Consider the following 23,898-nt stretch of genomic DNA (forward strand, 5'->3'; position numbering starts at 1 on the left):
GTTATGGTTATCACTAAATAAATCCGTAATAGCAACAGTATTTCATTTTCATTAGCCAGTATTATGTTTTGCCCACTTATTGTCCCGATTGACAGATTCGGGTCCACTTTCCACTGTTGTATTCCATTTCCTGCATTCTCAGTAACAGATCTATAATGATCTCAGTCGTATTGTCTTGGGAATGCGAGGTAAATCGTTTCGATACAAATGACTACTACTAAAACAGACTGTCACTGTCTGTCAGAGATGCAGTGTGGACTTAGAACTTTGTCAACTCGATACTGCCATTCGACATGTGCAAGACGCGAAAATGCCACTGCATGAGGCCATGGAGAAGGAATCGTTGAATTTTAATCAACTGTGTACGTTTGAGAGCTTCGAGGACGTGTGGAATCATTACGGTTATAAGAGTGTCTTCCAAGACGTGATAGAACGGGAATTCTCAAGGATTAAAGGTACATTGGGCTACTTTTTGCGTGGGGTTTATGTTAAATTAAACTGGTTCAATGCAAACCGGTGATGTAACATTGTAACATAGGTCTGCCTACTGTATATGTTATGCAGGGACAAATCTGCCATACATAACGTAAATACATAAATAAATGCACACAAACATATTTTTAAAAATGTATTCATGATTTAAATAATTAACCACACTTTCTTTAATTGCATTCATTTATATTATTTCTTCATTTATTTATGTATTTCTTCCTTTGTGGGTGGTATATAACACACCATTGGTTGATCAATTGAGCGATTACATTTGCCTGGGCTGCGTTTAAGTATGACAGCACTTATTCAAAGTTTTGTTCCACATTAGCACCCCCCAAAAAAAAATGTGTAGCGCATATAGCTATGTATCAATATGATATGTCACTTTTTTGGAGGGACATTGGAGATAAAGTATGTTATATGCTGCTGTGTAAACTCAAAACAGTTGTATTCCGTGGTTGTCACCGAGTAGGCTGATACCTCATTTCATGGAGCCAAGATCGATAGGTAAAGCTGTACATTGCAATATGAACATTCAATACACAGTAGATTGACTGGTGAGCTTACAGTATGCCCCAATACAATTCTGAAGTCTAATACATCCACAGTGCAATTTCAAATGAACCAATTATTGTATTTTGTTTAATTTATATAACAACATTCGAAACGTTTAATTATTATCCAGTTCAAATATGGCATGATTCCCCTATTTGTATCTGTTTGCGTCAGTTTCCATTTTGGACTTTTATTTTGAAGGCAATCATCAAATTCTAATATTGTGGCGAATCGTTATTGTGGCTAGCTTCACATAGGTGGTTCAAAAACAGTCAAGCAACGTGCTGCGGGTGGGTATAAAATGCGGAACGTACCAACAGGAATCTATTCCAAAAACTTCGTAAATAACAAGGTTGCCAACAAACAACGCATACGGAGTTGTATAGCGGCCGAATAAAATACCGGGTAGGGTGGGCTGTTTCATTAAGGATTCACTCACCACGTTTATTCCGAAAAATGTATCTGGTAGCCTATGGACAAACATTAAGAATAAACTATGTGGTGAATTGCTGCCTATTCGGCAGATAGTTAGCTAGGTGAATTGATCATGCTACTTTGTATGCCTTGTTTGTTGTCAACCTTGTACTTTACAAAGTTTTTGGAACAGATGCCTGTTGGAACGTTCCACAAATTATACCCACCCACGTGCTGTGACATTGATCAAGCAATGGTGTGTTAGATACCACCCACAGAAGTTTGATTGAAACCTCCTAATGATATTGGAGGAAGAAATACAAAAAATATATCAATTAATCAAATGAATTAAAGTTTGAACAATTAGATAAATAATTGAATACGTACAGATATGTAGAGAATATTAATTTTAGTCAGTGTTTTTGTATTTGCTTGCTCATTTTTTAAATTATGTGTGGATTAATTAATTAATCTATGTGTGCATGTATTTATTACTTTATTTAATTATAATTTCAGCAGGTTTGGTCCTCCGTAATATGTTGTTGTGTTCTTATGACAATGTTGTTATTAGATGCACATAAGTGATTACCCTGCTGAAAAAACAAGAAGGGTGTGCTTGGGGCCTGCAATTCAGGGCATTCCTGCATGTGGGTGTTCTTTTGGTCAATGTTTAAGCTACGACTCCGATACACAGGCCGGAAGCGGGGGCGACACCGGTAGTTATCTATCCAGGACACCACTAGAAAGTGTTCTTTGCTTTCCTGCAGTTCTGTTAACGTTACACCGAGGGCAGGTTCTCAGAAAAGCTGGGGTCGAAAGACACCGTGTACTAGCTAGCTAGGACCCCAGTACACAGGCGGGAGGCGGGTCGACACCCACCGGTAATTAGTTAGCTAGGACACCTGTAGACAGTGTCCTTCACCCTCACCTGACAAACACTCCTTTCCCACAGTTCTGTGATGTATCTTTGTGTAATATAATATTAATTAATCACTCAATGTACATGCACAAACACAACAAACAAAAAATATATTGAAACAAACAATTATAAAAATGAAACCGCAGTTGAGACTGCTGGGGAATATGATAAGATGGGTGTGATCAGACCAGATTGACCAGCTAGACCATCACAGACCAGCTTGTTTACAAGCATCACCAGTATAAGCTGGTATGTGTCCAAAATACAGCAAAGGCTGTTCACCAGCAAAACCAGCAAGACCATGCTGGTATACCAGCATCACCAGCATAAACTGGTATGTGTCCAAAACACAGTGAAGGCTGGTCGCCAGTGTCCAAAACACAGCAAAGATTGGTCACCAGCTAAACCAGAGCGACCATGCTGGTCAGACCATCTTGACTAGCATCATACCAGCACTGACCAGCTTGTTTTTTAGAACAGTTTTTTCCAGCAGGGTATATCCAGATAAAAACTCTTTGCTGAGATTTCTCTCATTTCAAAACCAACTTTTTGACAGGCATTACATACCTGGATCATGCTGGAACAACACTATATCCTGAGTCATTGGTGAGAGAATTCTATCAGGATATCTGCACGAATGTATATGGTGAGTATTTCCTCACACACCAAATATAATTAGCTGCAACTGATATAATGTACTGAATTGTTACAAGTGTAAAAAGTCATTTAATTAAAGGGGAAATCTGGGATTGCTAAATACATTTTTGGACTATTTATGTAAATGATGCTCTTGTTTTTATTAACAAGTAATGTATTGGCCATTGCATGTCAATTGTACAATACTATTGCCATTCAAGCGTATTATTATCACTGTTTATTAAGAATTGACCTTTTTAAAGATGGTGAATGGTGTATGCATTTAACATTTACATTTAAGTCATTTAGCAGACGCTCTTATCCAGAGCGACTTACAAATTGGTGCATTCACCTTATGACATCCAGTGGAACAGCCACTTTACAATAGTGCATCTAAATCTTTTAAGGGGGGGGGGGGTGAGAAGGATTACTTTATCCTATCCTAGGTATTCCTTAAAGAGGTGGGGTTTCAGGTGTCTCCGGAAGGTTGACTCCGCTGTCCTGGCGTCGTGAGGGAGTTTGTTCCACCATTGGGGGGCCAGAGCAGCGAACAGTTTTGACTGGGCTGAGCAGTGGTAGGGAGGCGAGCAGGCCAGAGGTGGATGAACGCAGTGCCCTTGTTTGGGTGTAGGGCCTGATCAGAGCCTGGAGGTACTGAGGTGCCGTTCCCCTCACAGCTCCGTAGGCAAGCACCATGGTCTTGTAGCGGATGCGAGCTTCAACTGGAAGCCAGTGGAGAGAGCGGAGGAGCGGGGTGACGTGAGAGAACTTGGGAAGGTTGAACACCAGACGGGCTGCGGCGTTCTGGATGAGTTGTAGGGGTTTAATGGCACAGACAGGGAGCCCAGCCAACAGCGAGTTGCAGTAATCCAGACGGGAGATGACAAGTGCCTGGATTAGGACCTGCGCCGCTTCCTGTGTGAGGCAGGGTCGTACTCTGCGGATGTTGTAGAGCATGAACCTACAGGAACGGGCCACCGCCTTGATGTTAGTTGAGAACGACAGGGTGTTGTCCAGGATCACGCCAAGGTTCTTAGCGCTCTGGGAGGAGGACACAATGGAGTTGTCAACCGTGATGGCGAGATCATGGAACGGGCAGTCATTCCCCGGGAGGAAGAGCAGCTCCGTCTTGCCGAGGTTCAGCTTGAGGTGGTGATCCGTCATCCACACTGATATGTCTGCCAGACATGCAGAGATGCGATTCGCCACCTGGTCATCAGAAGGGGGAAAGGAGAAGATTAATTGTGTGTCGTCTGCATAGCAATGATAGGAGAGACCATGTGAGGTTATGACAGAGCCAAGTGACTTGGTGTATAGCGAGAATAGGAGAGGGCCTAGAACAGAGCCCTGGGGGACACCAGTGGTGAGAGCGCGTGGTGAGGAGACAGATTCTCGCCACGCCACCTGGTAGGAGCGACCTGTCAGGTAGGACGCAATCCAAGCGTTGGCCGCGCCGGAGATGCCCAACTCGGAGAGGGTGGAGAGGAGGATCTGATGGTTCACAGTATCGAAGGCAGCCGATAGGTCTAGAAGGATGAGAGCAGAGGAGAGAGAGTTAGCTTTAGCAGTGCGGAGCGCCTCCGTGATACAGAGAAGAGCAGTCTCAGTTGAATGACTAGTCTTGATGCCTGGTCAGGGCAAGTCATTTTAGGATCCCCATTCTCCTTATTCATGGAGAGCTACTTGTTGGGGTAACAAATTATTTTCCACTAGTTTAGTTCCGAACAGAACCATACTTATTTTTCATTCCATTCCACTGCTCCGACCAGTTCTACGTCATACCTTTCAGACCGTCAGTATGGTTGACAGTATAGTATGGGTTATATCCCTCACGTTCCACACAGGTCGAGTTATAACAACAAAGTCACACCAGTGACCTGACAGCATGGGAGGACATGCCCCAGTGTTCATATAAAACGGCAGACCATGCTCTACCATGCACTGTCTCTTATTTATTCTCGCAAATTCAGCGGAGCTGTATAGCACAAGTTGACTGCTCCGCTGCTCCCGTTGTTCAGATTGCATCTTCCCAGGTCCCGGTAGGTAAACTCTGTGTGAGTTGTGTGTATTGTCAGTCTGTCACCAACAGCCTGGGACCTGTGTGTCAGAGCGCGAAATTTGCCCTCCGATGCTGTGTGACAGCTCTCCCCTACCTATCCCTTTTATCAAAGGATATCGGGCTTTCTTGTGTTGTGCTGACTTAGCCCACCAGCTAGTTTATATGTGTGTGTTGTCCACCGTACTCCGGTGCTAACCTTGTCAAGATATCATCCATTGCTATGCTCGTTATCGAGGCCACCGGGCACTAGTCGTCCTTCGACTATTGAAAACTCGAATGGGTCACTTCCCTAGATAACCGAGTCTAGGAAGGTTGTTAGCCTAGCCAGCTATATGACGTGACATTCGCATTGCCTTCCCTAGGCATCCCTCTCCCCAGGTATTACTGACATGCTAGTCTACCAACTCCACTGTGTGTTGTCAGCTTGGCTTACCAAACGACGGCCATTCGTGTGTGTTTCACATAAATAAGCTTACCTTTAAACATATCTCTCCAGCTCCAGCACAGTGGTCATAGCTAGACTCACCTAAAATGATTTTGCAGGGGCTGTACAACTCCCGCCAGATTATTGTAGCTCTCTACCTTTTACTGTATATTGTGCTAGCTGTTGTAATACAGTCCCCGGTTACTATTATATTAATTAATGATGTAAGTAATATAATAGGTGATAAAAGGTTACAAAAATAAGAGCCTCACTTGGAAGGTCGATTCCTTATTCTCTGAGATAGAGCAGAAAAAAACGATTTTGAATTCCCTCAAGCACCCTGAGTCGGGGCCCTCTAGCACCCTCCAGAATGGGGGACGCAACAGAGGACTCAGATAGCCGTGATGATGACCTTCTCTCCACTCAGGCATCCAACCGGCACTTTAGTGACCAGGATGATGACATGCCCAACATTGCGAAGGAAAGGGGCCAACTAGTGTTGTAGACACATTCAGTCTCAATGCTAAAGATGGGTTAGAGGAGTCATTCCAAGGCTCTGATCAAACTCTTGCCCACTACGGCAAGGATCGTAGGATGCTACCTGCCATGGGCGACACAAAACAATATGGGCTGGGCCATATGCCTAAGGTGGATGAATTCATAGCAGACCTGGATCTCTGCAGCCTGAATGATGTATCTCTTCAGGCATTTGCAATCATGACTAGAGAGCTAGGCAGACTGATGTCCACCGTGGTTGTGACTCGTCACCAGGTCTGGTTCGCCCAAGCCCCAATGTCCATAATTTGATTTTGTCTTAACAGCATGGTTTAATCATAATGAAGTACAAACACACACACTATGATGCCAGTCACAGTGTAGGGCGTGAGATGCAACATAAAGAGAGGATGTAGGAAGCTTGCCTTGAAATGCTGGGCATCTTGCTATGACATACATTATCTGAATAAGGCCCACAGAATTATGCCTACAGAGGGGCGACTTCTATGGAGACCCTTGAACGTTTTTGAACTTCCGAGTTGGTTTAACGTTGGACCAGAGCAAACATTAACTAGCTAACTAACAAGCTTGTTGTGTGTGCAGAGCAGAACTATAATTAAAAACACGTCTTAGCTTTTTGTAGTTAATAAATACAATGTGAAATGTGATAACTATAGGTTCCTTAACTACCATTGAAAAAGTTAATCCATTCTTTTAAACATCTCTCCCTAATTTCTGAATAATGCGTGTAACCTTGGAAAACCTTGAAAAAATGCCTGGAATGTAAAAATAATGTTATTAACTGGTTCCCATTCTTTTAAAATAACTGTTCTGGGGTATTAGATAACTTGTGTTTCCGGTTCGGGTTCTGTTCCTCAAATCATTTCCTTTTCTGGTTTTATTCCCTGTTACTAGGCTTTAGCTCTGCCGAACTCAGATTAGTTTATAGGCGTTTTGCCCTGTGTTTGTTTGACTTAGTCCTCTAATTTTGCAATTGGCCAAGTAGCCAATTGCAATGTACAAGTATTTTTGTCAACAATTCTTTCCTAATACAGACTGTTCACTTTGTAAATACTCAACTTTGTATCCAGTCTTCTTCATCACTGCCTGACCCTTTTGTATCCAGTCTTCTTCATCATTGCCTGCCCTGCACTGTAAATAAATACCTCCTATTTTTGAGCCTGGTTCCTCTCTAGGTTTCTTCCTAGGTTCCTAGCCACCATGCTTCTACATCTGCATTGCTTGCTGTTTGGGGTTTTCGGCTGCATTTCTGTATAGCACTTTGTGACATCTGCTGATGTCTTTATAATTACATTTGACTGATTGATTTGCACCTGAACTTCCGACTCAGAGACTGTTGCTGCTCCACACCAACTAAATAGGCTTCTGGGTCGTCCTCTATCTTCAAGGCCCAGTTTAGTTCAAATTAAGTTTTCCTGTGTTTTGTATCATATTGTACAACAGCTGATGAAACTAACACTGTACAAGTGTGAAAACATTTCATCGATGTTATCTCCTAATAGTTGCTGGTTGAAAATGCATTTTACACAGGAACTTTTAAATCAGACTATGTGCATGTGCTGGTGTTTGGTTTGCTTGGTGACATCACCAGGCTTTAAATTGGTTAATAGACCAATAACAAAGAGTTCCATACCTCTTTGCCAATAACAGATAGTTTTAAGTTTCCCCCTCACTCATTCCACTCCCAGACAGATCTAGCAAAATTCTAGCTTGAGAAATAGTTTCAATATATTCTTCTAATATATTTGTTTTTAGGCAACCCTCACAGCCATAACCCCAGCAGCAGACTGACACATGACACAGTGGAGCATGTCAGATACAGGTAAGCCTCTCCTTTCACAGAAATAATTCGTCACCATTATACCATCCTAATGAATGTGACTGTGTGACCACTAATTTATGCCCTCCTATTGAGGACATGTAACTGAACGGAAATGTATTTTCTTGCAGGATATTGCAGCATTTTAACACCACTCCTGACGAATATTCAGTGATTTTCACGTCTGGCAGTACGGCAGCTCTCAAATTAGTCGCTGAGAGCTTTCCCTGGAGGCCTCCCACTGCTGCGGAGCCAGCCAGTCAGTTCTGCTATCTGACCGATAACCATACCTCAGTGGTTGGTATCAGAGGAGTTATTTCAGCACTGGGAGTAGTTTCTCTACCTGTCTCCCCCGAGGAGATAGAGGCCAGAGCCAAAGATGTGGACCAGAGTGAAGGTAGCAGTTGCCAGACACCACACCTCTTCTGTTACCCAGCACAGAGCAATTTCTCTGGCAGAAAATACCCTCTGGGGTACGTGAGAGGCATCCAGGCGCGGCAGCTCTACCCAGCGTGTGATAGCAAGGGCCGGTGGTTCGTCCTGCTGGATGCTGCCTCTTTTGCCAGCTGCTCTCCTCTGGATCTGCAGGAGCACTCAGCTAACTTTGTTCCCTTCTCCTTCTATAAGATGTTTGGCTTCCCCACAGGTTTAGGGGCTCTCCTGGTCCGGAATGATACAGCTGCCCTCCTAAGAAAGACGTATTTTGGTGGGGGGACAGCAGCGGCCTACCTAGCAGGGGATAACTATTATGTGCCAGCGTCAAATATGTCTAGCCGGTAAACTATTGCATGAGCTTTGAAATGTAATAATGCACGTGTAAATGAACAAATATGATTTATGAAGTTGAGTGATCAAGGCTTAGAGAGAGAATATTTTGTGCGATTCTTTTTTTTTGTGATACATCTTGTGGTTTTGTTCTCGATTAAGGTTTGAAGATGGCACCGTCTCTTTCCTAGACATCATTGCTCTAAATCATAGTTTTGATTCTCTCCACACGCTCACAGGTATGTACATGTGAATCATTTAAAAGACATGGATGAAACAAATAGTGATGCATCAATATTCATCACTATAATGCATCAATATCATCTGTCGTTACATGAAGTATCAAAGTAAGAACTCCGAATGTTAAATCATTTTCAAATGGTTGAGTGGTTGTTCATTAAATCAATTTGACAGAAATCTTTAACATCAGTAAGGAGAGGACCAATATTCAACAGAGATTGAAATGAGTCAATGAAACTCTTCTGCTATTGTATTGCAGCTCAGTATCATTTTCTTTCTCCTTCAGGAGGTATGGACAAGATCCAGCTGCATACATTTGGTTTAACACGCTATACCTACATGTTGCTGTCTAGTCTTTGCCATGGCAACGGACAACCGGTTGCTCAGATATACTCCGACAGTGAGTTTGAGAACCCGAGCACACAGGGAGCCATCCTCAACTTCAACTTGATGGACTGTCATGGACAAATGATTGGATACTCTCAGGTCCACTCAAATGAGCTTATTTTATTTACTGCGCCCGAGATTTTTGTTGCATTTATTTCTTTCACACATCCACACAGAAGTAGATTCATAATTAACAAATCCTAAGTGTGTTATGAATGCAATTTTTTTTTTTTGTCTTACATTTCTTCTGATTGATTTAAATGTCTAGCCATTTTCCATTTTCTCGTCTCCTCAGGTGGACAAGCTGGCTAGTCTTTTTAATATCCATTTGCGGACAGGTTGCTTCTGCAACGCAGGTGCCTGTCAGCTCTTCCTTGGCATCACCAATCAAGTGGTGAAGAGCAACCTACAGGTGAGCAATGAATTGTAAGTGTCATTGCACATGTGTTTGTGCAAAAGACAATAAAGATCATTCTTCATCTTAATATACTGTTGTCATGTCCTCTTCTGGGTTCTTCAAGGCGGGTCATGTCTGTGGAGACAACATAGACCTGGTAGACGGCCGTCCAACGGGATCTGTGCGTGTATCCTTCGGCTACATGTCAACCTTCCAGGACTGCCAAAACTTCCTGAACTTCGTTGCGGACTGCTTTGTGGAGAAACCAGTGAAAGTGGACCAAGATAAATTAGACAGACTGAAATCGAACACCTCTTCTAAAGGTTCCAGTCGATGTCTGCTCACCATGCTTACCAATGGTAAACCTGACCACATAGATGAGAGAGAGCATGCATCTACAGATCTAGTTGTGAACCAACGTGGAGGGAAGGCCATCACCAAAGATGCAAAGAGCCATGAGAAGGCCCAGACTCTGACTAACATTTACATATATCCAATCAAATCCTGTGCAGCGTTTGAGGTTTGAGCACATTTCACTTTTAATATTGTTTGGCTGTCATTAAATCTACAATGCAAATGATAAGGGTTCACCAAATACCCATATTATGATTTGATAAAAATATCAAAAACCTATTGTTGGATATTAGTTGTAAGAAGTACTATTTCATCAACTAAACACAATTACGATATTTGTGTTTGCCTAGCAGTACTATTAATTGGTTTCTAATTTCTTCGGTGTTTTGATTGTGATATGTGTTTATGCAGGTGACTGACTGGCCAGTGGGTGCTCTGGGTCTGCTCCATGACCGGGGCTGGATGGTGGTGAATGGTAATGGAGTGTGTCTGAACCAAAAGAGAGAACCACGCTTATGCCTCATTCATCCACAGATCTACCTGCCCTCAAACACACTGCTCCTGCAGGCCTCAGGTCAGACATCTATATAGTCAGTTCCGAAGGTTGTGGCACCCCTGACAAGGATGTGCAAAAAAGACTACAAAATAAATTATTCAAATCTGAGCTATATTATATAAATAATGTATGCTCTCACTACTTACTGTATGTCGCTCTGGGTAAGAGTGTCTGCTAAAATGTAAATGTTGTATGCAAATGTTTTTTTATTATTCTTTTATACTAATACAATTGCCCAGAGAAAGACATTTTGTTTAACAAGTAATAATGTTTTAGGCACCCCTGTTTTCAATACCTTCCCAATACCTCACCTTGCAAGGATAACAGAGCTGAGCCTTTTTTTGTGTGATTGGAGAACACATTGGAAGGGATCTTAGACCATTTGTCCATACAGAATCTTTCCAGCTCCCTGATATCCTTCATCTGCGCTTATGGACTGCCCTCTTCAAATCAAACCACAGGTTTTCAATGGGTCTAAAGTCCGTAGACTGAGATGGCCATTGCAAAATGTTGATTTTGTGTTCAATTAACCTTTTATTATTTTGTTTTGATGTGTGGCTTGGGGTTATTGTCTTGCTGAAAGATCCACTTGTGACCAAGTTTCAACCTCCTGGCAAGGGCAACCAGATTTTTGGCTAAAATGACCTGGAAACTAGATAAAGTTCATGATGCCGTTGACCTTAACAACGGCCCCTGGACCGGTGGAAACAAAATAGCACCATAACATCAAAGATCTCCCTTTGCCTCCAGAACAGCCTGAATTTTTCATGGCATGGAAACATTGTTCAATTGGTATTGAGGCACCTAACGTGTGCCAGAAAAACATTCCCCACACCATTACAACACTGCCACCAGCCTGTACTGTTGACACCAGGCAGGATGGGGCCGTGGACTCATGCTGCATACACCAAATCCTGACTCTGCCATCAGCATGACTCAACAGGAACCTAGATTTGTCAGACCAGGCAATGTTTTTTCACTCCTCAATTGTCCAGTGTTGGTGATCGCGTGCCCACTGGAGCTGCTTTGTCTTGTTTTTAGCCTTTAGGGGTGGAACCCGGTGCGGTCGTCTGCTGCAATAGCCCATCCATGACAAGGACTAACGAGTTGTGCATTACAAGATTCCGTTCTGCACACCACTGTTGTACTGCGCCATTATTTGCCTGTTTGTGGCCTGCCTCTTAGCTTGCACAATTCTTGCCGTTCTCCTTCGATCTTTCATCAACGAGCTGTTTTCGCTCACAAGACCGCAGCTGACTGGAAGTTTTTTGTTTGTCGCACCATTCTCGGTAAACCCTAGATAGACACTGTCGTGCGTGAGAAGTAGAGGATGCCGGCCATTTCTGAAATACTGGAACCGGCACGCCTAGACCGACAATCATACCATGCTCAAAGTCACTTGGGTCATTCGTTTAGCCTATTCTTACGTTCAAGCGAACTGTAACTGAATGCCTCTATGCCTGTCCGCCAGTTTTATATAGCAAGCCACGGCCACGTGACTCACTGTCTCTAGGAGCGAACCATTTTCGTGAAAGGGGTGGTGTACCTAATAAACTGAGTATATACATATATATATACAGTGGGGCAAAAAAGGATTTAGTCAGCCACCAATTGTGCAAGTTCTCCTACTTAAAAGATGAGAGAGGCCTGTAATTTTCATCATAGGTACACTTCAACTATGACAGACAAAATGAGAAAAAAAATCCAGAAAAACACATTGTAGGATTTTTTATGAATTTATTTGCAAATTATGGTGTAAAATAAGTATTTGGTCAATAACAAAAGTTTATCTCAATATTTTGTTATATACCCTTTGTTGGCAATGACAGAGATCAAACATTTTCTGTAAGTCTTCACAAGGTTTTCACACACTGTTGCTGGTATTTTGGCCCATTCCTCCATGCAGATCTCCTCTAGAGCAGTGATGTTTTGGGGCTGTTGCTGGGCAACACGGACTTTCAACTCCCTCCAAAGATTTTCTATGGGGTTGAGATCTGGAGACTGCCTAGGCCACTCCAGGACCTTGAAATGCTTCTTGCGAAGCCACTCCTTCGTTGCCCGGGCGGTGTGTTTGGGATCATTGTCATGCTGAAAGACCCAGCCATGTTTCATCTTCAAGGCCCTTGCTGATGGAAGGAGGTTTTCACTCAATCTCACGATACATGGCCCCTTTCATTCTTTCCTTTACACGGATCAGTCGTCCTGGTTCCTTTGCAGAAAAACAGTCCCAAAGCATGATGTTTCCACCCCCATGCTTCACAGTAAGTATGGTGTTCTTTGGATGCAACTCAGCATTCTTTGTCCTCCAAACACGACGAGTTGAGTTTTTACCAAAAAGTTATATTTTGGTTTCATCTGACCATATGACATTCTCCCAATCTTCTTCTGGATCATCCAAATGCTCTCTATAGCAAACTTCAGACGGGCCTGGACATGTACTGGCTTAAGCAGGGGGACACGTCTGGCACTGCAGGATTTGAGTCCCTGGCGGCGTAGTGTGTTACTGATGGAAGGCTTTGTTACTTTTGTCCCAGCTCTCTGCAGGTCATTCACTAGGTCCCCCCGTGTGGTTCTGGGATGTTTGCTCACCATTCTTGTGATCATTTTGACCCCACGGGGTGAGATCTTGCATGGAGCCCCAGATTGAGGGAGATTATCAATGGTCTTGTATGTCTTCCATTTCCTAATAATTGCTCCCACAGTTGATTTCTTCAAACCAAGCTGCTTACCTATTGCAGATTCAGTCTTCCCAGCCTGGTGCAGGTCTACAATTTTGTTTCTGGTGTCCTTTGACAGCTCTTTGGTCTTGGCCATAGTGGAGTTTTTTATACTGATAACAAGTTCAAACAGGTGCCAAAGAAGGTCTGTGAGAGCCAGAAATCTTGCTTGTTTGTTGGTGACCAAATACTTATTTTCCACCATAATTTGCAAATAAATTCATAAAAAATCCTACAATGTGATTTTCTGGATTTCTTTCTCTCATTTTGTCTGTCATAGTTGAAGTGTACCTATGATGAAAATTACAGGCCTCTCTCATCTTTTTAAGTGGGAGAACTTGCACAATTGGTGGCTGACTTAATACTTTTTTGTCCCACTGTATACATTTATAAAATGTTTTATTGTGACACATCAGTTATTCAGCAGCACCCGTCAAATACATTTCAGTAACACATTTTCAGAACTGTTCTAAAAGAGTTCCTCTTCTCTCTCAGGAATGAACACTATTTGTGTCCCTTTGAAAAACCACAGCGAGCCACCCCAGAGTCATAGGTTGTGTCAAAACATGGTGTGTGGTGACAGGTGAGTTGGCTTTTTTATTAAACTACTAGCTATGTCTTTGTAGAATAGGCTTGAAAGACATGTATCATCAGAATGACATGTTTCATTTTGACGCATTTTCCCACAATCATTGGTCTGCCACTGAGTATTTTTTTCAATACTTTTTAGTCACCTTCAGATGTTATAACAGATCATTTAAAATAAGGATATTTGACCATCCCCTTGATTCAGAAATGTTGTCATGGTTGTTATTGTATTCTCTCAATCCCAAGGGTGGAGACAGTGGACTGTGGCGATGAAGCTGCATCGTGGCTCTCAGAGTTCCTTGGACAGCCTTGTCGTTTGATAAGGCAAAGTCCTGATTTCAGTCGCGTCATGAAAAAGGGCCATGAAAAAGGTGAAAGGGAAATGTCCTTGGTAAACTTAATTTCAGATGCAATACTAGAGTATCATTTGACATTTTAGTCATTTAGCAGACGCTCTCATCCAAAACGAGTTAGTTAGTGCATTCATCTTAAGATAGCTAGATGGGGCAACCCCATAACACAGTAGCTATCAGCAAAGTCAGTTCGAGGTGAGGAGGGGATTATTTAAGATACTCTTTGAAGAGGTAGGGTTTCAGGTGCTTTCAGAAAGATGGGCAGGGACTCTGCTGTCCTAGCTTCAGGGGGAAGCTGGTTCCCCCATTGGAGTGCCAGGACAGAGAAGAGCTTGGACTGTGCTTAGTGGGAGCTGCTATCCTGTTGGGGTGGGAGGGCCAAGAGACCAGAAGTGGCAGAACGGAGTGCTTGGCTTGGGGTTTAGGATTTGAGCATAGCCTGAAGGTAGCGAGGGGCAGTTCCTCTTGATGCTCTGTAGACAAGCACAATCCTCTTGTAGTGTATGCAAGCTTCAACTGGACGCCAGTGGAGTGTGCGCAGCAGAGGGGTGACTTGGGAGAACTTGAAGGTTGATAACCAGGCAGGCTGCAGTGTTCTGGATAAGTTGCAGAGGTTTGATGGAACAAGCATGGAGCCCAGCCAACAGCGAGTTCCAGTAGTCCAGACGGCAGATGACAAGTGCCTGGATTAGGACCTGCGCCGCTTCCTGTGTGAGGCATGGTTGTACTCTGCGGATGTTGTAGAGGATGAATCTGCAAGAGCGAGTCACTGCTTTGATGTTTACAGAGATCGACGGGGTGTTGACCAGGGTCACGCCAAGGTTATTTGCACTCTGGAAGGGCAACACTGGGAAGTTCCCAAACGTGACGGAGAGTTCTTTGAGAAGGCAGGCATTCCTCGGGAGGAGCAGCTCCGTCTTGTCGATGTTGAGAGAGGGAGAAGGATTTAGCAGAATGGAGAGATGATAGGATAGTAGGAGAGAGTAGTGGGAAAGAGACTGAAGATTGTGATGGCGCATGACCATCTGGGTAAGCCCACGCACTTGGGAGCCAGGCCCACCTACTGGGGACCCAGACCCAGCCAATCAGAATGAGTTTTGTCCCCACAAAAGGGCTTTGTTACATAGAGAAGTATCCCCCCAGACGATCCCACAGCTGAAGAAACCAGATGTGGAGGTCCAGGCTGGCGTTACACTTGGTCTGTGGTTGTGAGGCCGGTTGGGAGTTCTGCCAAATTCTCTAAAACGAAGTTGGAGGCGGCTTATGGTAGAGAAATTAACATTAAATTATCTGGCAACTGCTCTGGTGGAAATTCCTGCTGTCCTGTCAGCATGCCAATTGCATGCTCCCTCAAAACTTGAGACATCTGTGGCATTGTGTTGTGTGACAAAACTGCACATTTTAGAGTGGCCTTTTATTGTCCCCAGCACAGGGTGTGCCTGTGTAATGATCATGCTGTTAAATAAGTTTATTGATATGCTACACCTGTCAGGTGGATGGATTAACTTGAAAATGCTCACTAACAGGGATGCACACAAATTTGTGCACAGAATGAGAGAAATACACATTTTGTGAGTAATGAACATTTCTGGTATTTTTTTTCTTCTGCTCATGAAACATGGGAACAACACTGTTGCGTCTATATTTTTGTTCAGTATATTTTGTATGCATGAATGTTGGAATTTTCTTTGCCCTCTTAAATGTATAATGACTTGCCCCAGAGATCTCGTCCACTGCCCTCTCATTGGTGAATGAAGCCCAGTACCTAATAGTCAACCGTGCCAGTGTCGATTTGCTTCAGAGACATATCACAAACAGGTATAGTATAACATGTTATTATTGCCTGAGGGCCTCGCTCATTCTTGGTGGAGGACATTTGAAATTTGTGACATACTAAATTCTGCATTATAAAATGGGTTGTTTGAATCCTGGATGCTGATTGGTTGATAGCAGGGAGTTTATTCACAACAATCCCCAGGTAATGTCTGTTAACAGTTACATTTGAATTATCAATTATTTTTTATTAATGTGAGCCATCCTTTTTTTCTTGTTCCTTGTGGTCCATCTAACCACTGTGGTACAGACAGGAATCCTCTGATGACCATCAGCCTCTTGACACCCAGACGCTTATTAGTCGATTTCGGGCCAATTTAGTCATCTCTGGAAAGGAGCCATTTGAGGAAGATGATTGGTCACACTTGATTATTGGAAATACCCATTTCCAGGTGAGGATGCAGATCATAAACGGGGACACTTATTACCGAAATGGCAATGAAAAGCTAGAACTGCATCATCTCTTTGTGATGTGTAGGTGGCAGGTCGGTGTGGCAGGTGCCAGATGATCGGGGTTGATCAGAGCACAGGAGCCAAGACCAAGGAGCCTCTTCTGTCTCTCTCTGCCTATCGCAAGGGGAAGGTCAGTGTAAAACAACTGCTGCAGTGTGTATGTGTGTGACAGAGAGAGAGATTGAGAGAGAGAGCGGGGAAGTTGTGTTTAATTTCAGTGTGTGACAACATCTTCCAGGGTGTGTAGCGTTTTTTCCTATGACACACCATCTGACTTACTATTGGGTGGACTGCATTTGCAACGGTCTGTGTTATTGACCTTAGAATAGGAGGTAGCCAGAGTACATAGAAAACAAAGAAAAATCACACAGCAAAGTACACAGTATCCTTTATCCCCAAATGACCCATTTTGGATACAATGTCCATTTTGCCCATTCAGTATGTATGCTGTAAATGTGTTCTGATTGTTTTTTAGGTGACATTTGGTGTGTACCTGGTTCACCAATCACTGGAAGACTCTAATTCTACCCTATCTGTTGGCTCATCTGTAAAGTCTGAAATGTCATGATAAGGTTACCAATTCCAGATGTGTTTTCATTTGTCTGGACAGTGAACATTTTTAAGCAAACATTGCATGGGATACAATTTACATTTATTTGAAGTGTTTGCATATTGCTAGACAACCCAGGAAATAACAGAGCTCATTCAGACTGAAGTGTAAAATCAATTACTGAACCTTTTAAGTTTACATGATTTTAATGTTTTGTAAATAAACAAAACTGTATTTTGGTGGGTTTATCTTTGAAAAACTGATTTGGTTAACTTCGTCCTTAAACATGTGGATTAAGTATGTTTGCTTACCCAAATAAAAACAGGATTTTTCTGTGTTTTATATATATTTCCACACTATGAAGTTGGAATAATACTGTGGAATAGTGAGAATGATGATAATGCCCTTTTAGTGTAAGAGCTGTTTGAACTGACTGCCTGAAATTTCAGGCTGTTTTGGTGGGGTGGAGTTTTGGCCTTGCATGGTGATGTCACCATGCCCGACTAATTTGGCAGTAAATTAGTCAATAGACCAATAAGAAAGTTCCAAACCTCTCTGCCAATAAAATCTACTTTTCAGTTTTCCCCTCCCCACTCAGACCACACCCAGACAGTCCAAGCAAAATTCTTGCAGTGAGAAATTGCCCTTTAAAAACGTTTGAATTCGACCTTTAACCCGGGTGCCAACTTTAAAAAATGTATCACACCATTGCCAACCATGTTGCCATCCCCTCTGTCCCCAGACTGGGCTTGCAATGAGCCTGCACTGAAATACACAATTTACTATAAAGAGTGTAATTTTATTAGATTCATTGGAGGATATTGCTTTAGGAAAGAATATAATGTGTTTCTTGATTTGATTAGAAAAACACTTTTTATGATGATTTGCAGGATAGTTGTGAATAGACACACAAGCATATTCAGATGTTTGATTATAGTCAACATTTCTCAACACGCTGAATGATTGGTTGACACTGCTCATTCTTGGCAGGGTGTTTGCTTGTTTTCTAGAACAACATGCCCATTAATCGTGTATTCAAGGGACCTCCAGTTAAGTACATTCCCAGGGGTGAAATCTAAGTCGCTTGTGAAGCGCTGGATCTCACAAGGTGACAGAACATAATTCCACATGTGTACATCAGTGAATTGACCAATAAACGATTGTCCTTTATCAAAATTTCCACCATAAGAATCCTGGTCCTGACCTAGGATTATGATGGGTTTTCCATTCAGCACACTCCCAGCAGTGTGTCCCATCTTCCTTGCACTTGGCTTCCCATTGATCCAAACCTGACTGAGTCCGGTGACTGAGTCCCAGCTCCCACACAGAGCCATCCACATGTTCTGCTCATCTGGTAGCCCTGTGAATGTACTTCCCACATATCTAACATGTAGCTCCATGTCACCATTGGACTCTTTGAACAACAGAAAGTCATTGGTGCTTGTCGGAGTTGCCATGGAAAAGATGGAAAACGCCCTCTTGACATCTGTGAAATACCTTTATGAAATTCATAATACACACATTAGCTAAGCCTTGGAAATTCATTTTGTGGCCGAAATGAACTAAATGCAACAACAAAAAATATGACCCATTTATTTACTAAGAATTACCACTGAAAAATAAATATTTCAGAGACGTTTGACTGCTGCTCACACCGTAGTATTGTTGCCAATATGCATTGCACAGCTTTCTAATGCTAGATACAGACACATATTGAAGTATTGAATACTACATTGATTACCTGAGACATACTGTCACAGAAGGATAGTTTTCTCCCTTTGGTATTAGCCCCACATGATCAGAGACGGACTCCTTTGGAAATGTGAACATTTTACCTGAGAGGTCTGATGAGACAGAGAGAGCACATTGTAAATACTGGTAGCCTGTTGTATGATGAACAAATGATATATATTTATTGAACCTTTATTTAACTAGGCAAGTCAGTTAAGAACTAATTCTTATTTACAATGACCGCCAAACCCGGACAATCCTGGGCCAATTGTGTGCCGCCCTATGGGACTCCCAATCACAGCCGGATGTGATACAGCCTGGATTCAAACCAGGGACTGTAGTGATGCCGCTTGCACTGAGTTGCTTAGACCGCTGCGCCACTCAGGAGCCCACAGTACAATACATGCTCTGATGTAAATTTCTCTTGTAGGCCATTTAGATCTGAATAATTATCATATTCGACATGTGGAGACAGTATTGTCAGGCACCAAGACTTTTTGAGAGAGTTAATTCAATCATTAATAATTGCATGAATGACTGTTTATTCTGTTCTAACCTAAAAATAGACTGATTGCTTTTTTCTCAAGATCTTTAGGCTTCCTTGGCACCTACTTTCTGTATTGGAAAAAGGATACATGAATAAATAAAATACAGAGACAATATATCTATTGTAGCGTGACAAACTTTAGGCTTTGGATTTAGGAATAAATGGTCAGACTTCTCACCTTGAGGCACAGCCCAGCACATTGTAAACAGAACATGCACAAGAAAGAGTCTCTCCATCTATAGAAAGAAAATGTAATCCAATCAAAACACATCCTTTTTTAAAAATAGAAAATTGCATTACATTAACACAAATACACTGAGAATACCAAACATTAGGAACACCTTTCGAATATTGAGTGGCACTCCCCCCTTTTGCTCTCAGATGTGCCTAAATTCATCGGAGCGTGGACTCTACAAGGTGTCGAAAGCTTTCCACAGGAATGCTGGCCCTTGTTGACTCCAATGCTTCCCACAGTTGTGTCAAGTTGGTTGGATGTCTTTTGTGTGGTGGACCATTCTTGATACACATGGGAAACTGTTGAGCAGTTCTTGACACAAACCGGTTTCCGGCACCTACTTCCATACCCTGTTCAAAGGCACTTAAATATTTTGTCTTGCTCATTCACCCTCTGAATGGTACACATGCACAATCTATGTCTCAATTGTCTCAAAGCTGAAAAATCCTTATTTAACCTGTCCCCCCCCTTTATCTACACTGATTGAAATTGATTTAACCAGTGACATCAATAAGGGATCATAGTTTTCACCTGGTCAGTCTGTCATGGAAAGAGCAGGTGTTCTTAACGTTTTGTATACTCAGTGTATGCACACATATGCAGTACCAGTCAAAGTTTGGACAGACCTACTCATTCAAGAGTTTCTTTATTTTTAGTATTTTCTACATTGTAGAATAATAGTGTAGACATCAACACTATGAAATAACATATAGAATAATGTAGTAACCAAAAAATGTTTAAACAAATTAAAATACATTTTAGATTCTTCAAAGTAGACACCTTTGATGATAGCCTTGCACACACTTGGCATTCTCTCAACCAGCTTCACCTGGAATGTCAGGTCACCTGATGCAGCACTCCATCATTCTCCTTCTTGGTCAAATAGCCCTTACATAACCTAGAGGTGTGTTGGGTCATTGTCCTGTTGAAAAACAAATGATAGTCCCACGAAGCGCAAACCAGATGGGATGGTATATTGCTGCAGAATGCTGTGGTAACCATGCTGGTTAAGTGTGCCTTGAATTTGAAATAAATCACCAACAGTGTCAAAACAAAAGTACCCCCACACCATCACACCTCCTCCTCATTGCTTCACCGTGGGAACCACATGTGCAGAGATCATCCATTCACTACTCTGCGTCTCACAAAGACACAGTGGTTGGAACCAAAACTCTCAAATTTGGACTCATCAGACCGAAGGATAATTTCTTTGCAGTGGTTCTTTGCAGCAATTCAACCATGAAGGCATGATTTCATGCAGTCTCCTCTGAACAGTTGATATTGAGATGTGTCTGTTACTTGAACTCTGTGAAGCATTTATTTGTGCTGCAATTTCTGAGGCTGGTAACTCTAATGAACTTATCCTCTGCAGCAGAGGTAACTCTGGGTCTTCCTGTCCTGTGGCGGTCCTCATGAGAGCCAGTTTCATCACAGCACTTGATGGTTTTTGCATCTGCACATGAAAAAACGACTGCATTGACTGACCTTCATGTCTTAATGCAACGGACTGTCATTTCTCTTTGCTTATTTGAGCTGTTCTTGCCATAATACGGACTTAGTCTTTTACCAAGTAGGGCTATCTTCTGTATACCCCCCCCAACCCCCGCCTTGTCACAACACAACTGATTGGCTCAAATGCATTAAGAAGAAAATAAATTCCACAAATTAACTTTTAACAAGGCACACCTGTTAATTGAAATGCATTCCAGGTGACACCTCATGAAGCTGGTTGAGAGAATGCCAAGAGTATGCAAAACTGTCATCAAGCAAAGGGTGGCTACTTTGAAGAATCTCAAATATAAAATATATTTTGATTTGTTTAACACTTTTTTGGTTATGACATGATTCCATATGTGTTATTTCATAGTTTTGATACCTTCACTATTATTCTACAATGTAGAAAATAGTACAAATAAAGAAAAACTGTAGTGAGTAGGTGTGTCCAAACCTTTGGCTGGTACTGTACATTACACATTTTAGTGGTTAGAATAATAATATGTTAATGTTATAATAATGTCATCTTAATGTTATGATAATGTTGCCTACCTTGCCGGTTTTGTAAAAAAACAGATTTATCTTAGGGTATTCGTTCTCCTGTTGTTTAAATGCTCATCTTCAGTCTTTGTGAAATAGGTTAGTTATGCAAGCGAGTCGGTTATAATGTAAAAGGCCCCTGGCTGCCAGGAATTACATTTTGCAAGTTATGCACTTTCACACAAAAAAAGAGGGTGATTTGAGAAAAAATCATGGTCAACATATTGTTTTCTGACCGCATGACTGTTAGTCATGCAACAGTAGGGGTTGTGAAAGTGTTAACACAGCATTCTAATGTATCTGCAATCGTATGGTGGTATTTTTATGACTTTCTGTTCCTCTTTTCAATCAGCTGACTATTTTTCTATCAATTTCAACAAGTCAATTTCCCTTGACTTTAGGGTCAAAACCTGATGGATCAGGTTTTTGACAAAATAATAAAATAAAGAAGAGTAAAGTATTTGTATCATAGTGGATTCTAATTATATTCTATATAAACACATACAAAACAACACATTAGCTAGGCTTCCATCCAATTGGCAACAGATTTTCATGCGAATATTCTAAAATCTATAAAAACAATGGCTTGTTGCTGATAAAATGCTGTGGGCCCTTACAAAAATGTACCATGGTAGTACAATGAAATAAATACCATGGTACTATCATGTTTTTCTGGTCACTACCATGGTAGGAAAATACGATGGTATTGCAACATTACCATGACTTGGCTATAATCATACACAATTCTTAATAGCCAACATACTAAAAGAACTACTTGTAAATAGGTATAAATTGTCATCTTATCTCATAGATACATTTCCATCATGTAATTCTCAACATATCCCTAAAAACACCAAGTTACAATGTTTCTCTTTGGGTGTGTTCCTAAATTCAATCTGGAGAGCCAGAGTGTGCTCTATACGTTAGTAAAGTCAGAGAGTTATCAGATTCCCCCGTTCCTAATTTTTTTGCTGACATTTACTGACACTGGCCATATTCAAGGAGTGTTGAGTGTTGTTAAATTAATCAGTTATCCTGAGGGAATTTACGAACGCACCCTTACTAGGCAGGTTTGCTCAAGAGTGAGAGTGCTTGAAGCAAACACTAGAGCAAGCAGCTCCCTCTGCGGGCCTGAATCAAGGGCAACACCCTTGACTTTAAATACTGTAAATGATTACACAATGCCAAACATTTGGCTACCATATAGACTACATGACCAAAAGTATGGTTGTCGAACACATCATTCCAAAATAATGGGCATTAATGTGGAGTTGGTCCCCCTTTTTCTTCCATAACAGCCTTCAGGCTTTCCGCTAGATGTTGGAACATGGCTGAAGGGGACTTGCTTCCATTCAGCCTCAAGAACATTTGTGAGGTCGCTCACTGATGTTGGGCGATTACGCCTGGTTCGCAGTCTGCGTTTCAATTAATTCCAAAGGTGTTAGATGGGGTTGAGGTCAGGGCTGTGTGCAGACCAGTCAAGTTCTTCCACACCGATCTTGACAAACCATTCTATATGGACCTCATTTTTTGCATCCGTCGGACGGCTAGATGGCGAAGCGATTCATCAATCCAGAGAACACGTTTCTACTGCTCCGGAGTCCAATGGCGGCAAGCTTCACACCACTCCAGCCAAAGCTTGGCATTGCGCATGGTGATCTCAGACTTGTGTGCAGCTGCTCGGCCATGGACACCCAAATATGGTGCTGACTTAGTTTCCAGAGGCAGTTTGGAACTCTGCAGTGAGTGTTGCAACCGAGGACAGACCAAGTTTACACGCTTCAGCACTCGGCGGTCCCGTTCTGTGAGCTTGTGTGGCTTACCACTTCAGGGCTGAGCCGTTGTTACTCCTATACGTTTCAACTTCACAATAACAACAGTTACAGTTGACCTGGGCAGCCCTAGCAGGGCAGAAATTTGACGAACTGACTTGTTGGAAAGGTGGCATCCTATGACGGTGCCATGTTGAAGGTCACTGAACTCTTCAGTAAGGCCATTCTACTGCCAATGTTCTATGGAGATTGCATAGCTGTGTGCTCGATTTTATACACCTGTCAGCAACGGGTGTGGCTGAAATAGCCGAATCCACTAATTTGAAGGGGTGTGTCCAGCTACTTTTGGTGATGTAGTGAATCTTACAATCTCCCACATTTTAGGATGGCAAGGCCGGAAACCCAAACATGAGCAAAAAAATGGTACAATGAATACAGAAAGTCTGACCCATTTTTCATATCAACTATTTCCCTTTTCTTTGATTTTACAGACAAACTAGGATCAACAATCGTAGCCTGACCTTATCAGACATTTGCCCATACTGGTGTAGA

General features: G+C 42.2%; 2 protein-coding genes across 2 annotated transcripts; one reads left to right on the plus strand and one right to left on the minus strand.

Moving 5' to 3' along the window:
* The first annotated feature begins 177 nt into the window (after nt 1-177).
* Nucleotides 178-17,266, plus strand: LOC118401859 (molybdenum cofactor sulfurase-like). Its single transcript, XM_035799494.2, has 15 exons — nt 178-455; nt 2,937-3,026; nt 7,771-7,837; nt 7,966-8,610; nt 8,762-8,838; nt 9,126-9,325; nt 9,522-9,638; nt 9,748-10,143; nt 10,389-10,551; nt 13,746-13,833; nt 14,085-14,209; nt 15,913-16,009; nt 16,275-16,416; nt 16,503-16,607; nt 16,953-17,266. The coding sequence occupies exons 1-15, from the start codon at nt 311-313 to the stop codon at nt 17,043-17,045; spliced, it is 2,550 nt and encodes an 849-aa protein (XP_035655387.1). The 5' UTR covers nt 178-310; the 3' UTR covers nt 17,046-17,266.
* A 539-nt stretch (nt 17,267-17,805) lies between these two features.
* Nucleotides 17,806-21,754, minus strand: LOC118401887 (serum amyloid P-component-like). Its single transcript, XM_035799555.2, has 4 exons — nt 21,587-21,754; nt 19,484-19,541; nt 18,769-18,871; nt 17,806-18,524 (listed from the first exon to the last, which is right to left on the minus strand). Exons 2-4 carry the CDS (start codon nt 19,539-19,541, stop codon nt 18,005-18,007), a joined length of 681 nt encoding a protein of 226 aa, XP_035655448.1. The 5' UTR covers nt 21,587-21,754; the 3' UTR covers nt 17,806-18,004.
* Between the last annotated feature and the right edge of the window lie 2,144 nt (nt 21,755-23,898).

The sequence above is a fragment of the Oncorhynchus keta genome, chromosome 2, assembly GCF_023373465.1.
Source record: "Oncorhynchus keta strain PuntledgeMale-10-30-2019 chromosome 2, Oket_V2, whole genome shotgun sequence".
Classification (NCBI taxonomy): Eukaryota; Metazoa; Chordata; class Actinopteri; order Salmoniformes; family Salmonidae; genus Oncorhynchus; species Oncorhynchus keta.

Excerpts from the sequence above, each read along its gene's own strand:
- LOC118401859 (XM_035799494.2), top strand. The coding sequence starts at position 311 with ATGCCACTGCATGAGGCCATGGAGAAGGAATCGTTGAATTTTAATCAA. Across the intron at positions 3,027-7,770 it reads TATCTGCACGAATGTATATG|GCAACCCTCACAGCCATAAC; the intron begins GTGAGTATTTCC and ends ATTTGTTTTTAG. Across the intron at positions 16,010-16,274 it reads CAGAGACATATCACAAACAG|ACAGGAATCCTCTGATGACC; the intron begins GTATAGTATAAC and ends ACTGTGGTACAG.
- LOC118401887 (XM_035799555.2), bottom strand. The coding sequence starts at position 19,541 with ATGGAGAGACTCTTTCTTGTGCATGTTCTGTTTACAATGTGCTGGGCT. Across the intron at positions 18,872-19,483 it reads GTGCTGGGCTGTGCCTCAAG|ACCTCTCAGGTAAAATGTTC; the intron begins GTGAGAAGTCTG and ends CTGTCTCATCAG. Across the intron at positions 18,525-18,768 it reads TCTGTGACAGTATGTCTCAG|GTATTTCACAGATGTCAAGA; the intron begins GTAATCAATGTA and ends AATTTCATAAAG.